This window comes from Bactrocera dorsalis, chromosome 4 (assembly GCF_023373825.1).
Source record: "Bactrocera dorsalis isolate Fly_Bdor chromosome 4, ASM2337382v1, whole genome shotgun sequence".
Lineage (NCBI taxonomy): Eukaryota > Metazoa > Arthropoda > Insecta > Diptera > Tephritidae > Bactrocera > Bactrocera dorsalis.
This window is the reverse complement of record NC_064306.1, coordinates 11,293,368-11,306,864: the sequence shown is the minus strand read 5'-3', so window position 1 is coordinate 11,306,864 and position 13,497 is coordinate 11,293,368. Positions and strand designations below refer to the sequence as shown.

Genomic DNA, 13,497 nt, shown 5'->3' with positions numbered 1-13,497 from the left:
TTTTCAAGAGCCCATAGAGCGAAGCAATGTGGCTTGGGAAGGTCGAGCAGCATCAGTACTTGCATAAGCTATATTATGTACGCTTTCAATTTAAGATCCCGAAGCAAAATGCTCTAAGTCGTTCCATACGTCACTACGAATTTCTGCGACCGCGCCGAATCGACTCTCTACGCTTTTCTTTTTCGCGTACACTCTCAGCTATGGCCGTTTATATGAACAGTCCACCCTTCAACTTCACTACACCTCATCCATCAATCAAACAACTAAAACTACTCGAAAGTCGTATTTTATTTTTTTCTTTGTAGAAATTCAATTACAAAAATTCGCAATTCTTAAATCTAAGTTTTTCCGCTTACTACCAAATATGAATATTATTGCATAAATAATTAAAAGTTAAAATAAATTCAAAGCTTCGTAAGCTCTTTACCGTCGCAAAGCTTAGACGCTTCAAACACCCCCTATCACTCTGGTTACGTTTACTCGCTTTTACCCACGCGCTTTATATAGCTTTTCTCTGCCACACGATGCAGAATTTCCGCCGAGAGTCTACCGGTATTCTGCACCAGTTTGTAGAGAAAACCATTTGTATCACGTAATAAATCGTATGGATGACCGAATTCGACCAAGTGACCGGCATCAATGACCATCACTTTATCATTATCCATAACGGTATTAAGACGATGAGCTATAGTTAGGACCGTACAGTGTTCGAAATTTGTGTGAATCGTCTCCTGTATGAGCATATCAGTTCTGTGAAAGAGATTAAGAAAGTGTATTAGTAAGACTGCTAAGAGCTTCTTTAAGCTCGCGAACTTACTCTGGATCCACATTGGCTGTCGCTTCGTCCATGATCAGTAATTTGTTATGCCTCAGTATGGCTCTCGCCATGCAGACCAGCTGCCTTTGACCCATACTAAAGTTCGAACCACCATCATGCAGCCGACAATTTAAGCCACCCTCCAAAGTTGACACATAATCCTTCAGTTTGACGTCTTCCAAGGCGCGCCATAACTCTGCGTCCGCCTTCTCCTCCAGCGGATCGAGATTGTAACGCAGTGTGCCGGAGAAAAGTACCGGATCTTGCGGTATAATCGACACACGACTGCGCAAATCGTGCAAACCCAAGACGCCGATGTCAACACCATCAATAGTTATGGCGCCTTCATTCAGCGCTAAGCGAAAGATGGCTTGTATAATGGAGGATTTACCAGCGCCGGTGCGACCCACAATGCCGATCTTTTCCATTGAATTGATGGAAAAGTTCAGTCCCTTAAGTACTGGCTCGCTTTGTTCCGTGTAGCGCAAGTAAAGATCTTTAAATTGTATTGCACCACTGCTCGGCCATGTTTCAGGCAAGGCTATGACTTTCGTATCGGTCTTTAAAGCGGGCTCAGGCGGTAGCTCAGCATACTCGATCACACGCTCTACGCTCGTCATATTATTCTCCATTTCGGCTGTTTGACGCATACCCCACTGACACATGATTATCAGTGTCATGGACTGGGTAATCGCGAGACCGACGTCACCGCTGTAGAAGTCGCTATTGATTACCAAAAAGCTGAAAGTAACCGCGAGTATATAAAGCACGCAAATGAGATCGGTCCAAAAGGCGAAAGCGCGATTAACGCTGACATAGAGAAATAATGCTGAAGTGTTGGTGTTCTGATGATTGTGGTACTCCTGATCCAAATTGTTGGTGCCATTGAGTGCGCGTATTGTAGTGAGACCCTGGAAGGTCTGGTTTGTGTGCGAATATACGGGACTGCGCGCTGTAAAGTAGAAAAAATGTGAGATCTTAAGCAAACCCAAGACTTTATTTGAACTTACTCAAGCTCTCAATGCGTTTGAGACTGCGACTTGCGTTGATGTAGAGTGCTCGACAGAGAAACAGCAACGCGATCATTACGAACGCTGGTACAAGCAGCCAATAATTGGCGAAGGCCACGATCGCCAAAACCGCAATCGTGTTTATATAAAACTGTAAGAATTTATTAAAGATAACGAACTTATTTACAAACTAAGCTGAGTTGTGCTCACCGAGTACGAGTCCAGCATGGCCTGCGGCAGTGCTATATCAATGTTACTAATATCACTCGAGAAGCGATTGAGTATGCGACCCGAGGCATTTGTGTTGAAGAAACGCATGCGCGCTCGTATAATACCGTTGAAGAGATAATCGTGCAGGCGTAATGATATTGCCAGACAAATGTAGAAGAAACCGAAGGTGCGTACAACGTATAGCAGAAGTGTTGCCAACATGAGTATCGAATAGATGATTACGATTTCCATGCGCTTCGAAGTGAACTCATCATTTGTTTCGTGAAGCTGTGGTTGAGATTCCTCCCAGGTGGCCCTGAAGAATGAAGAGAGTTAAATTATTGTTTGGATAAAATTATTGAGTTCTTAAAGGACTAATTGTGTATAAGTATGAGGCATGAAAGCTGGCTTCTTGAGTCACCGTCAACTAAACTGCTAACTAAGTGATGGAAGGAAGACTGTTTTCTTGAGATCCTGTCGCATAAAAATAATCTTGTCTTGTGTTCTTCAAGTTTTGCCACTTAATTTTCAATTTATCGGGCGCAATAAAGTCCTTGTGAGATGATATTGAGCTCAATTCAATACATCCCAAATTTAGAGTTCCCGTGACTAAAAAAGGAGAGTCAATATCAGGTTTAAAGGTTTCAGTGTAAGAGTCCTTACCATCGTGGGTTAAAATGTACATGAAATCTTATCAGAATTATCACTTTACTCACCATCTCGCTATGAACACATCCATGCCGGCTTGACAAGCCCGCGCTGAGATGAACAACATAAATATCACAACTATTAGCCAAGGCATGCGGAGTGCATAGAAGTACGCCACATATGTGTGAAATCGCACCGAACCTTTCATTTGTTGTTCCTTGCGTTCCGAACCTGTGTCGCTAGGCAATTGGACGCTCTCCTGTTTTTCCTCCGTCGGCTTCACCAACATGCTCTCGGCATGCAACAACTTCGGACGGTTATCCACTTGTTCTTGCGTTAAGCTTAAGCGCTTGCTGATTTTCTGCTCAAGCACTTCATAGGTACCTTGCACTTCGATAACACCCGCTTCCATTAGTATAACCCAATCGGCCTCCTTGAGGTTATGCACACGATGTGTAACCATTAGACGTATTTTGGTACTCAGGTATTGTTGGAAGCAATTGCGTAGTAGACGTTTAGCTACCTGTGCATCGACCGCGGAGAGCGGATCGTCGAATACGTAGATATCGGCTTGGCGGTAGACAGCGCGGGCCAAGCTAATACGAGCCTTCTGACCGCCACTCAGACTGATACCACGTTCGCCGACTATCGTGGAATCGCCGTACGGTAGCAGCTGCAGGTCGCGCTCGAGTTCGCAGGCATGTATGACATCCTTGTAACGCTGTGCGTCGTAAGGTTCCACAAAACAGATGTTATCGCGTATGCTAGCTTCGAAGATCCACGCCGCTTGTGGCGCGTAACTGACGCGTCCATTTATTTCGACATTGCCTTTGATGATCTCCAGCTCACCGATTATGGCATTCAGCAGTGTGGTCTTACCTGCGCCAACATTGCCAACAATACCGACGAATTGCCCGGGACGTATGTTGAAACTGATGTCGGAAATGTGATGTTTACGCTTCTCAAGTTTCGGCGAGTCCCAACTGACGGTTAGATTGTGCGCCAATACACATTTTTCAATTGCGCGTGGGTTATGTATACGTCCCGAGAAGTTGCCTTTTTCTTCCTTATCCACATCGGCGCCAAAGTTTTCAACGCCACCATCCGCAGGATTTTCATTTTGCATTAAGAATTTGACTATGCGACGCGCACACACAAAGGTCTCCGCCCAGGTGGTGACAGACAGTGGCCAGAAGTGCAGCAGCGAGTCGTTGAGTGCATCGTAATACGAAGAAATTATGAAAACCTTACGCGCCGAGATGAAATCGCCGGTGTATACGTAAGCCACGAGACTGACAAAGAGCGCAAACTTCGAGATCATGTTCGTGCATTGCATGCCCGCATAAATATTCATCGAACCCTTTATGGCACGTATTTCCTTTTTGCGCGTGTTTGCTATCAGCTTTGCGAAGGACTTCTCCCATGCATACATCTTGATCACCTGGATCGCCGTGATTATCTCGTTCATCAATTTCACGCGATCATCACCGAACTCAGCGAAACGATGCCGATACTTGGCGGCCGCCTTTGCTGCCCAGGCTTGTAACGGTATGAATATCGCAATCGCCGCAATACCCACAATAGCCGGCCAGCCGATCTCCCTGTACATTATATAACCGAAAACAATCGCTTCGAACGGTCCCTTCCATAGATCGTGAAAGAAGTAGAAAGTCGTATCAAACTGCGGCAGATCTGTGGAGAGCACTGATATCGCAAAACCGCTCATACCGCCATTGTCCGCCGTCAACGAAGAACGCAGGCATTTACGATAAATAAGACCACCACAAGCAACTCGTATGGCTGTGCCGGTTTTGAAGAGATAGAACATAAACGGATGAAAGCATAATGAGGCGATGAGTGCGCATAGCACAATACCGGTGGCGGAAAGATAAGCTTGCTTCTTGGTAATGTCAGTTTGACCGTCAGCGAAGTAGGCAACGAGCTCGCCAAGAAAGAGTGGCTGGAAGGTGCTGTGGATTGCAAGGAAGCACAGTTAAATATTGATAGTTTAAGTAGTTTATTATGTCTATATTTTTACTCACTGCAATGTGATTTCCAATAACGAATACACGATGCACATCGGCACGAAACGCCAGCCGTATGCTCTGAAGATCATATGTAAGAGACTGGGCTTCTTTCGACGCACCTCCTCTTCCCAGTATTTGACAAGTGAGCTTGTTAACAGTTTGCTATCTAAATAAGGCACATGGTCGTAGATATCATCTTGTCCCAACTTTTCCTGGTAGCCTTTCTTGAAGACACCGCGTGTCCAACTGCAAAGAGAATGAGAGAGAAATAAAAAATTGGTAGAAAGCTATATGTTGGCTATATCAAAAACCTGCTTTGTGTGTGGTCAATTGAGAATCACAAACCAGTGTTCTCGAAGAAAGGGTTTGAAGAATGGATACTAATTTTGGGTGTTTAAGGGTTCCAATATAGGTAATGTACACAAGTTTAGATACAAAGGCTGGGTTTAATATTGATTCTTCTTCTTCTTTATTGTAGACACCACTTAGGCGGTTATAGTTATATTTCTCACAGGTCTTATAAAATTTTTTGTTAAATTTGCGATATTGTCTGAATCCAATATTGGTGAGCTTGGAACCAAAATTTGTAAGTATAGCTTACTGTTAACTCCCGAAAATTACCATTAAACTCAAGTTTGTGTCAGAAAGTTAAAAACACCATTTTCGGTCAACTCGTGTTGGTGTCAGGAAGATAGGAACACCATTTTTGCTACGAAACTGAGTTGTACTACCTTCATACACTCGAAATAAATAGGGTTTAGGGTGAGCTTATTTTTTGTACTGTTGACTCAATAGTTATGAGTAGTGTTTATTGTTAAACACCGAAAATTATCTTTAAACTCGAGTTTATGGAATGTAGCAATAGTGCGACTATATCAGTTATGATTCAATTAGGTTGGTCGAGAAGGGGGGCGTTGTGTACTCATAACACGTGAATAACATAAAAGTTGAAGCGCTTTGGGCCACCCTGTATATCTAAGTAGATTAAAACTCGCGTCTTCTTAAGTGTTCTTTAGCTTATGAGAAATATTTTTAAATCACACAACACATTTAAGTGCCTCTTATATTATATAAATAGAACAAGACGCATATACTATATATTACATATACTTGTATATAAGTATATATACATACTATATATGTTTAACCTCTTAGTGCTTGATTTTGAAAAATGCTTAGCGCAGTCAATTTTTAAGCACTTATACTCCAACTAAATACTTAAATATAGCATGGATATTATTCTTCAGCACAAATAATCTTAATTGCTGTTTAAACAGCTATAAAAGCTCATTTGATTTTGTATTGAAAGCTCGATTAAATATACTTAATTCACAATAATCAGTAATAACTATAATAATTATTTATTATCTATTAATATTTTTTTATATTTTCAATTTTATCAGTAAAAAAAAGTGTTATATATAATCACCCAAACAAATACAAAAAGCTCTAACACTTTACTATGTAAATAACTATAGACTATAGGTAAATTAATATACTTGTATACGTATAGAAGCCAAGATAAATATGCGTTAATATATCAGTCCACAAAAATACGAGCACCACGCATAGTTGTGAGCATTAGGGTGGTACTAAAAAGAGGGATAAAACTTCAAGAACAATTTCTGACATTACTAAAATGTGTAATAAAGCTTCTATAACAAATTCTGACCACAAAAATACGATAACACGCACAACCGTGAGTATTAGGATGGTACTTAAATGTGAAAAAAGTTGCTATAACAAATTTTGACCACAAAAATCGAGTACCACGCATAATTGTGCGCATGAGGATGGTACTTAAATGTGAAAAAAGTTGCTATAACAAATATTTTAGCTACTAGCGTTTATTTTAATGCTAGTAGAGACCTAGATATTATATACAAATGGTGAAAATCATTTGAATGGTTGTTTAAGACTTGTCTTAATCTATTAAATTTAAACTTTCTTGTACTAAAAATTTCATTGACATAAAATGCTGTTGCTCAAAAATCGTCGAAGTTGCGAAAAAAATAAAATTAAAGAAATTCTAGCCTCAATAAGGTCATCGGAATATAAACCTCTTATGATATACACCCTAATACTCACCAATTGACAACAAAATGTATAAATATGTACACACATAAATGTTAATTTCGACCATTATTTTACTGCAGTGCGGCGAAAAATTTAAGATATTTTTTTATTAAATGTTTTGAAGACCACCCTAATACGTTTTCTATTTTTTGGAGTGTTTTTGAAAAATAAAGTCAAAAATTACTTTTTCGAACACTTTAATTACTAGCCTAATATCCAAATAAATTTTTTGAAGACCACCCTAATAAATTTTTTTATTTTGGAGTGATTTTGAAAAATAAAGTTAAAAATTACTTTTTCGAACACTTTAATTATCAGCCTAATATCTAAATAATTTTTTTGTAAACCACGCTAATACGCTTTACATTTTTCGGAGTGATTTTTAAAAATAAAGTTAAAAATTACTTTTTCGAACACTTTAATTATCAGCCTAATATCTAAATAAATGTTTTGAAGACCACCCTAATACGTTTTCTATTTTTTGGAGTGTTTTTGAAAAATAAAGTTAAATTTTTTTTTTAATTTTAAATACCACCCTAATATATTTTTTGCAGTAATTTTAAAAAATAATGTTGAGAATTAGCTTCTCGAAAATATCTAAATAAATTTTTGAAGACTACCCTAATACGTTTTTTTGAATTAGGGTGATAATTAAAATTCACGAAAAACTAATTTTCAACTTTATTTTCAAAATGAAATTTTCTGAAGAACACGCTAATATGCTTTATATATATTTTTTTGTGGGAGAATCATTTTGAAAAAAAAATAAAAAAAAATATGGAAATTTTTTTAAATTTTTAAGTACCACCCCAATATACTACTAGTATAAACATTTTATTTAGAATAACTGAGAGTCAACTGAGCAAAACGTCATCAATTGACAACATTTTTTTTATATTTGTGATATCTTCGATCATTATATTACGGTAACGTAGTTCTTAGAAGAAGCCTAATGCACATATTACTTTGTAAAAAAATCAATGAGTACTTCCCGAAGTAACCTATCATAAATAAAAAGTTTATTTTAAACTACTATAGTATATTACTGCCGATAGACATTTAAAATTCCCTTCAAAAATGTTCAATCCCTTCAAATAAATTGAGTTGTGACAGCTGACAGTTTGAGACAATAAGCCAACTGTCGAATAAATTCTATGACATAGCAGAGTTGTTATCACTTTGTCACTACAAACTTGGTAATAACCAGTTAATTTGTTTACAGTATTTAATATGATGAAATTATAGGGAAGCACATGAAAGGAATTTTGTTAAAAATTTTGGTATTTCAATATCGGTTTCAAACTCAAGAATTTAAAGATAACTAGATGTTTGAGCTTACACCTCTAGAATTAGTCTGAGAGAGCTAACCATACTAATTTAATATTACTCGTAAATACTCGCTCATAATTGAGAGTTCCAGACTGCCTTTCAATGGCTCATGATCAACAAACTGGACAAGATTTCACGGCTTTTCATCTAGCAGCTCGCACAATTCACTGCTAGTGGTATTATTTAGATGACTAGCAAAAAATTGCGGTAAATACCTCAAAAGGAGTAAATTTTCTTAAAAAAAAAAAATAAAAAAGAAAAAAGGAAATGCAGTTCAAACTTGGAAAATAGGATACACAGCTCTTTCTAAAGTGAAATAATCCCTGACCCTAAGTATGGCTAAGTGTGCGAAGCTTATCTTAAGATCTGAGTATGACAGGAGGGAAGGAAATAGAAGTTTTCAATAATTAATCACCGATATAAACATATTCTCAGTAACCGGTGTCTAGTAACCGTCTTCTTCATGCTTCATACTCCTTATTCTCATAAACTTCCGTTCCTACGGCCTTCGATTTTACATAAATGAAAAGTACTCAAATTCTTTACCGACTAAGAACTTTCAACAATTTAATATAAGTTCATTTATGGAGTATTTTATGCCGCCCCATAAAAAAATCTCATAAATTCATATATTGAGTATTTCTGAACCTACAAAATATACGATATAAATCCATAATCTTCATTAACGACCGAAAGTACCAAAGAACTGATCAGTCTGCTATAAAAGATCACAAGGAAAGAAGAATACTCAGAAGGAGCGAATATTAATCCTAGCCTGCTGTTGTAGTAACATAAAACATTTCTCAATTTTTTTTTGGAACTTCGTTGAGATAAAGGTCTCTCAGGTCTTGAAAGGATGGGACTGCTTCGGCAATATATTTCTGCCTACGACACCGTTCATATCAACCAAACTTAGGTAGGAATTCAAACGCTCTGATTTGAACCGTATGTGAGCAAGTTCGTTCCCTTAGAACATCCAGAATGTCCGATCGGCCACTACAGTAGGTAACTAGTTGAAATTCTATGAATTTGGCTTCACAAGGTAACTGCTGTTGAGAAGATTGTGCAAAACCAAGACAATTTGTAAAGTTTTTAAAGGTGCCTACAAAGAAGAAAGAAGCATGAAGTTTGAGGGCGATTATGAGCCAGCTATCGAAAAGTTAAAGAGGTACATGCGTTATATCTGAAGCCGCTTGGTATTGAATAAGACTACTTAACAGACGCTTATATTTCAAGTGATAACAGTTAGTCTCTTCAGAAAATCTTTAAATTTTACAATTCCTCTAAAATTATCGTAAACTTAAACTCAAGATTCATGCACAAGTGGCTACTTATGTTTAAGTCGTCTCTGGTTTAAAGCCAATGTTTACATACGCACTCAGAGCATTCGATAGTGGCACTTACCGGTGTCTATAAGCTAATTATGCAATAAAAGAGAGCGGTAAATATAGATAATGCAGTGTAACTTTGTATTAAACTAAAGTGCGTGCTTTGTTTACCATTTCTGATTCATGCCACTTGAGGCTTCTATAGAATTTTTATTACCTACGAGTAAGTATAAAATAGCTCACTGCACCACAAAAATTTGGTCAATAAAGTTTGTGACGTATTACTCGTATCAAGGCGTAATTTTCCTTATCGGCATTCTTCAATCTCATTACTGATTTCGCAAGTATAGTATGTCTACGTGAAGGTTATTATCGCTGCTGTTGAGTCTTTGTGACTTAGTTCTTTAACAAATTCGCGCATGTATCACGTATATTTACCTAAGAATTTCCAACTTCGACATTAGAAGCTTATTGCATTCTTTCGGGATGTTTTGTGGCAATGAAAAATGCAATTTTGATTTATTTTGTTTTAAAGCGACACTTTTAGATAAAGAATGTGATAAATTCGATTGGGGTTATAAATTTTAAACAATCTTTATTGAGTCCACAGGTGGATATAAGTGTAGAAATCGAAGAAGCATTTGCTGGTCTAAAGCGTTTGGGGTAAGAGCTTTGCAGTTTAAGTAAACCATTAAATTAGTTCGATTTTGCGAAAAACTACGCCAAATATGTTTGTGGTTTGGATCTACTAACTACTTTCGGTTCAAATAAGTACTTCAAAGCGCAAAATAATAAAAAAAATTTTCGAAATGTCGGAAATCTGTAAAAACTATATGTATCTGGCTTCTTAGAGACGTCTAAAGAGGACCTACAAAGCTCTAAGCGAGTTGCCCAGCTATATATCTGATATCCTTCATATTGGGCGAGCGGAAAGAAGCTCTTGATGCAGCACCTGATTCCAGTCACATGAAGCAAACTAACCGCCAAAGCTTTTGCCGCTGTAATTTTCAAAACATTGAAACAACTGGAACATTGGGTGGACGGGGCTAAGATAATGTGAGTAATACGAGCGGTAAATATGAAGAAGCAGTTATTTTTCTCTATGGTGGTCACACGCTTAAGTTGGCTAGAGTCGACTCTAATACCGGGTGGCCTGCCAGAATCGATGCCGTCAAGCTATTTGCGAAAAATCTTCCCGAGAAATGAAGTTAGAAAATCCAACCTTACGACAGAAACTCGTCGGGACTTTGATGGAATATTGAAACATATGAGCAACTTTGAGTCCATTTTGAGCCCCAGATGAATATTGCAGTAAGGATGAAATTTAATTCATAAGAAATACTTTCTACCTCATACTTGACAGATTTATCAATGGAATGCAGAGAAGATTCACTGCAGTGAGTGATATAAAGGTATCGTTTTCATTTCTATGACAAGCGAACCCAACGCAGCTGCAAAAAACTTTACAAGAAAGTGTTCCGTTGATGTTTCTGATAAGTTTTTCAATGAAGCTTTCCATCTCCATCTCACCCGTTTACGATTCAAATTTTGAAACCAGTCTTACTTCATACAACATATTGAATGCCATCAAGCTCGAAACCTAGCAAAACTTTTTCCAAATATTTGCATCGCTTTAAGAATATTTTGCACTTTACCCGTTTCTGTCTCAGAACGTTCGTTTCAGTGCTTCAACAAGTATCAAAATTTCGTATCGTTTATGCTTGCCACAGTGCAGGAGAGCTCGACATCTCTCGCATGTCCGTTCGCATGATTTTGGTGGATGTTTTAGGTATAAAACGCCTTTCGACTCGTCCCGATAAAGCTGATTTTTTTTTTAAAGAGCTTGCTTTGATCATGCGAATTCCTATCCCACATTCATGGAGAGCGTTATAACAGACAAGTCAACAGTACTCAGAATGAAGGGAAGAAACGAGCCGAAACCAAAAAAAGCCACGGCAAAGCCACTCAAAAAGCAAGGACATGGCCATTGTTTTTTCGTTATTCTTGGTTTGGTGCATCATGAATTCGTCCGGAGAGACAAACGGTCTATAAAGAGTTCTTTTTGCCGTTATTGAGGCGTTTTCGTGAGAACATCCCAAAAAGTGCTCATGAAAAGTGTTTCGAAGACTTGAAAAATCGTTGTCATAAGTATATTACAACTGGTGGGTATTACTTTGAAGGCGACAAAGAAAATATTGTTGAATAATTCAATATTTTGCGTTTTATTTGCAATTTCCGGGCTTCCTTATTTGTCACAATGTACTAGATGTATTACCATAGACATACTTCTAGCAACGCGTGGCCGGAACTACTAGCATTTATATATATATATGTATGTATATGTAAAAACCAGAGCAGCAAATCAAATTGATAATTTCATTAATATTATATGTATATGTACCGTTATAATGCATAATTGTTATAACAGTATTGACCGAACGCTTTTAGTTCATTATTGGTGACCGTGCGCCTACTAGGGTGATATTTATTGTTGCTTCTGCTAGTATATATAGTAATATATATATTTTTTTTACATATTCACTGCATGTATTATTGCAATTTGTAATTATTTGTATCACACTTTTTTCATAAAAATACTCACATAAAAAACCATTTCGTTAGAAAATTCGATGAAAGTATAGGATTCGGTTTGCGTTTCACACTCTCTTTGGATGAATTCATGGTACAAATCGTCAGCACATGCGCATGCTATATTTAAGGCGATGCCAATTTTTTATATATATTTTTTTGATTTTACAAAAATACTGTCTTTTTGCTTCGGTTTGATTTTTTTGTTTTAATTATTTGTAGTGTTTTGAATTATCACCAATCTTTTACAAATAATAATCGAAATTTGTTTCGAGAATTGTGTTGAATTGTTCAGAAAATATTATTTTATATATTATATATTATATTTTTTTAATTTTTAATTTGTTTGAATATTTAAAAAAATTTTTTTTTTGAATTTTTTTTTTATTTTTTTTTTTGAAATTTTTTCAATTTTTTTTTTTTGGAATTTTTTTAAAAATTTTTTTAGAATCAATTTTTGCGATTTTTAGAATATTCTAAATTTTCAAAATTTTTTCTTGTATATCCTTGCAATATATTTTTTGTAATTGCACATAACACTGTTAATTTTTCGAGTAAACTGCGCACGTTGACCACTTTAGCCGAATCGTACTGCCCGTTATGACTAGCGCCCACTAAATGTTCTTTTATACATTTTCAATACGCGTCTTAAATTGAACTGAATGGGTTTTTACATGCTATCGAATTTATAGTACTAGACAAAAACTTCATATGAAGTACCGTTATAAGTATATACATACAAGTGCATACCCGATATTCCTCTTGATATGATACCATGGCACTCGTATAACATATTTTATCTAAATCCTTGTTGACAGCTACGCGTCAAGCGGTTAGACAAGCAAGCGAGTGCTAAAATATAACAAAATAGAAAATTTATCAAAAATAAATAAACGACGTGTACAAAATGCTAATAATATTAATAAATAAACAAATAATTATCTTAATATATTTATTTCTTGAACTTTCATTGTATAATTTCACCATTTTCATACACAAATGCGCTCAGCATCGTCTACTTGCTCCCACTATCTCTCTCACTCTCTGGCTCATTGTGGCTCACATAATTCAACACTGTTTTTGTAATTCACAGTTATTAAAAAAAAATTTAAATTTAAAAAATTACTTGATTTATCCTTTGCCATGTATGTATTAGCGCGCTCTTAACCGCCATTCCTCACCGGTCAAATTCGCTTCTTTGCCAGAACTGTTCGGGCCATGCGCAAAATATAGTAAGCATTTACGTGTTGATGAATTTGTTTAGTAGCAGTTGATAGCGCGCTGATAGGAGTATCTTATCGCAGGCTCTCTATGATTATAATTAAAATAATTCGAACGAGTTTGTTTTACACGCATTACCTGGTCGCTTACTATGGTAGCGTATACTTATAGTATATACTTATATATGTATACATATATTATCAGGAGAAATTGTCAATAGAAACCTATCTACTTACCATTTA

General features: G+C 36.7%; 1 protein-coding gene across 1 annotated transcript; it reads right to left on the bottom strand.

Moving 5' to 3' along the window:
• Nucleotides 1-270: 270 nt before the first annotated feature.
• Nucleotides 271-12,351, bottom strand: LOC105223567 (probable multidrug resistance-associated protein lethal(2)03659). Its single transcript, XM_011201314.4, has 7 exons — nucleotides 12,048-12,351; nucleotides 4,728-4,958; nucleotides 2,754-4,655; nucleotides 2,038-2,353; nucleotides 1,828-1,978; nucleotides 818-1,769; nucleotides 271-750 (listed from the first exon to the last, which is right to left on the bottom strand). Exons 1-7 carry the CDS (start codon nucleotides 12,125-12,127, stop codon nucleotides 477-479), a joined length of 3,906 nt encoding a protein of 1,301 aa, XP_011199616.3. The 5' UTR covers nucleotides 12,128-12,351; the 3' UTR covers nucleotides 271-476.
• Nucleotides 12,352-13,497: the final 1,146 nt, after the last annotated feature.